This window comes from Propithecus coquereli, unplaced genomic scaffold (assembly GCF_000956105.1).
Source record: "Propithecus coquereli isolate 6110/MARCELLA unplaced genomic scaffold, Pcoq_1.0 Scaffold63, whole genome shotgun sequence".
Lineage (NCBI taxonomy): Eukaryota > Metazoa > Chordata > Mammalia > Primates > Indriidae > Propithecus > Propithecus coquereli.
The window spans coordinates 4,926,425-4,930,034 of NW_012152285.1; the positions used below are offsets into that span (position 1 = coordinate 4,926,425).

Here is a 3,610-nt window from a genome sequence, read left to right on the forward strand (position 1 = left end):
CTACACATGCCAATTAGAAACGGACAGACACTAGATGTGCTTGGAAGATTAACACTACGTACAGAAACAGCAGGTTACTAAGCTCCTCAGTAGTTTCTTGTCTTTTTTTTGTTGTTGTTAGTCTTGCTGAGTTTGCACAATGAATGTGCTATATTCTGTGGGTTGAAAATAAGCAAATACTGTATAAAGTTGGCAGATGGTCATTTTTCCATCTTGCTCTTCTAAGAGCAAGAAAAACCAAAACTTCTGATAAAACAGAGGATTTGAGTCAGAATCACTCTCTAAAGTGCAAAATTGATGGTCCACGATCTCAAATAGCTAAAACTCTTGCAGAATGGAAGGGAGAGACATGAAACAGGGAAATAAATTACAGTCAGTGCTAGTTAATTTAGGAAAAGGGAAAAATCAAGCTCAAGTAGGTAAAGTTTATCAAAATATTCAGTATGATATAGCTTTCCCCACTGTTACACACGCTTGCTAACAACTATGTTAAATTAAGGCCAAATTTAACCTGAATGCGTGTCTATTTATTAAGATCTGAGATAGGAATGGTCATACTTAGTACTGAAAGGCAGAAAATAAAATGGGCTATGAAAGGGAAAAAAGAAAGGTACTGTCTATTGTCAAGGATTCAACCAGAGATAAAACCTATATACAAGCATGTGTGTAGCTCAAATAAAATAAAAATAAAAGGACTATTTCATGTCACGACTGCTTGTTGGCTTCCTCTTCATATGCATTCCCTGTGCCATTCTGTACATAGGATGAACCAGAACCAAGGCCATACAAATGACCACAATATTTGGCATCGTCAATATGATCTTCAAAGAACATTTCTCTCCTTTTAAAAAAGGCCATTCCTGTGAGCAGTGAATCAGATCCTGCCTGATGCTGTGGTCCTATTCGTTCCAGCTCCAATTGTTCAGCAACTTCTTGTAATCCACCTTTGCGATTTTTGCAGCTCCTCATGAGGTACTTCACATCATAAATGACAGGGAAAAATAATCGAAGGATCTCAAAGAAGTCAAGTTCTTCTTCAGGCAAGTTAGAGTTGGTCAGGATTTTGATTAAATAGCCAAAGTCATAACCACTATGAAATGACAACCATTTGACCCCTTCACAGAAGACCACTCCCGAAGTCATAAGAAGTTCTGCAAAGTACTGGGGCTCAATTCCTTTCTCCTCATGTTTTTTAAACTGGATGCCAGATGTTGTTAGTAGCTCTATAGAGTCCTGGGCATACATGTCCTCCATCAAATTAAACTTAAAATTAAACTGCCAAATTGAAGTTCCTGGAGGGTATTCTCCTTGCTCATTCATAAATGTCAGTCCTAGCTGAATTATCTTTAACAAGTCTACAATACATCGCAATAGTTGGTACTGATAGTCAGCATTGCTCCTGAATTCTCCAATGGGTCTTGCAACCACACCTGGAAACTCGGTGTCCCTAACAACATAATTATACTTTCAAATAACTTGACGAATTTTCTTCATCTCTTCATCCAGGTTGCAAGCCCAAACTTCACAAATTCTTTGGCTATGATCCACAGTTGCTGCTGGCATAGTGAGGGCACAAGGGAGTCTAGATGCCAAGCATCAAAATGTTATACTTGATTGAAGATTTTTTTTCATAAAATACTTTATCCTTTATTTATGTACTTGTGTCGCTGAGCTCGCGCTCCTCCTCCTCCTCCTCGCCATAGAGACAGCACTCGGTGGCGGTGGTGGTGGCGGTGGTGGTGGCGGCAGCGGGTGCCCCATAGACACCTCTCACCCAGCAAGGGGGAAAGGGGAGCCGGAGCTGTGCTGCGCCGTGCTGCGCCGTCGCTTTTCGCACCGAGAGTTTGTTCTTTGATTTGTATTAACACCCTTTAGGAGGAAAAGAATTTTATTTACCATGCACCATTTCTTAACAGATAAATCCATATCTCAAAGTGTCCATCTTTCTCTTTCTCTCTACAGTGAGACCACTAAGAATTCCTTGGAGAGCAGCCTACGGCAACTAAAATGCCATTTCACTTGGAACTTGTTAGAGGGAGAAAATTCCTTGGATGATTTTGAGGACAAAGTGTTTCACCAGACTGAGTTTCAGAACAGTGACTTCAAAGCCACAATGTGCAACATACTGGCCTATGTAAAGCACTGCAGAGGCCAGAACGAAGCAGCCCTGGAATGCCTCCTGCAAGCTGAGGAGTTCATCCGGCAAGAGCATGCTGGCCAGGCTGAAATCAGAAGCCTGGTCACCTGGGGAAACTACGCCTGGGTGTACTATCACATGGGCCGGCTCTCCGAAGCTCAGATTTATGTGGATAAAGTGAAGCATGTCTGTGAGAAGTTTTCCAGTCCCTATAGAATTGAGAGTCCTGAGCTTGACTGTGAGGAAGGGTGGACACGGCTGAAGTGTGGAGGAAAGCGATATGAAAGGGCGAAGGTGTGTTTCAAGAAGGCTCTGGAGAAGAACCCAAAGAACCCAGAATTCACCTCTGGATTGGCCATCGCGAGCTACCGTCTGGATAACTGGCCACCATCTCAGGACCCTGTTGACCCTCTGAGGCAAGCCATCAGGCTGAATCCTGACAACCAATATATCAAAGTCCTCCTGGCTCTGAAACTTCACAAGATGAATGAAGAAGGTGAAGGAGAAAGGTTAGTTGAAGAAGCCTTAGCAAAAGCCCCAGGGGCGACAGATGTACTTCGAAGTGCTGCAAAGTTTTATCGAAGAAAAGATGACACAGACAAAGCGATTGAACTGCTTAGAAAGGCTTTAGAATACACGCCAAACAACGCCTACCTGCATTACCAAATTGGGGGCTGCTATAGGGCAAAAGTCCTCGAAATAATGAAAGTAGGAGAAAATAGAATGAAAAGAGAGGAGTTACTGGAACTAATAGGAAAAGCTGTGGCTCATTTCAAGATAGCTGATGAGACCAATGAAAATCTCTTTCGTGTCTATTCCTTTCTTGCCACCCTCCATGCTCTAGCAGATCAGAAGGAAGAAGCTGAGTATTACTACCAGAAAGAATTCAGCAAAGAGCACTCTCCTGTTGAGAAACAAGTGCTCCATCTGCGATATGGCAACTTTCAGCTGTATCAAATGAATTGTGAAGACATGGCCATCCACCATTTTCTAGAGGGTATAAAAATAAACCAGAAATCAAAGGTAACAGAAAAGATGAAAAATAAACTGCAAAAAATTGCCAAAATGAGGCTTTCCAAAAATGGAGAAGATTCTGAGGCTTTGCATATCTTGGAATTCCTTCAGGAACTGAGTGAAGATATGCAGCAAGCAGATGAAAATTCTGAGAAGGGTTTGGACTCCAGAAGACTTATCCTGTCAGCATCTTTAGCTAAGATAGAGAATGAGGACTAGAGATACGATGCCCATGGGGCTACTGCTGAAAGGGATCTGAAACTCTTCCACCAAGTTGGTATTCAAAATATTTAACAATTAATATGGCCTAAACATGGACTAACACACTGGCCATGGCACTAGGTCAGGATTAGGGGGGAACGCTGCTGTGCCAGGCATTAACGCCTGAATTGCTGGATCATGGGAACATTCAGGGAGTTCTGGGTAGGTCCAGGGGTTTGGTGATGGGGTTACTTCCCA

At 42.5% G+C, this 3,610-nt stretch overlaps 1 protein-coding gene and 1 pseudogene across 2 annotated transcripts in view; one reads left to right on the forward strand and one right to left on the reverse strand.

Annotated features, from left to right (window-relative positions):
* Nucleotides 1-3,579, forward strand: part of IFIT2 (interferon-induced protein with tetratricopeptide repeats 2) — an 8,961-nt gene extending 5,382 nt beyond the window's left edge. The window contains exon 2 of the mRNA XM_012659764.1: nucleotides 1,963-3,579. Within this exon, the coding sequence (XP_012515218.1) occupies nucleotides 1,963-3,370 (1,408 nt within the window). The 3' untranslated portion in view covers nucleotides 3,371-3,579. The remainder of the gene's footprint in view (nucleotides 1-1,962) is intronic.
* LOC105822732 lies at nucleotides 527-1,563 on the reverse strand (annotated as a pseudogene). Its single transcript, XR_001138118.1, has one exon. The product of XR_001138118.1 is annotated as a CCR4-NOT transcription complex subunit 7 pseudogene (transcript).
* Nucleotides 3,580-3,610: the final 31 nt, after the last annotated feature.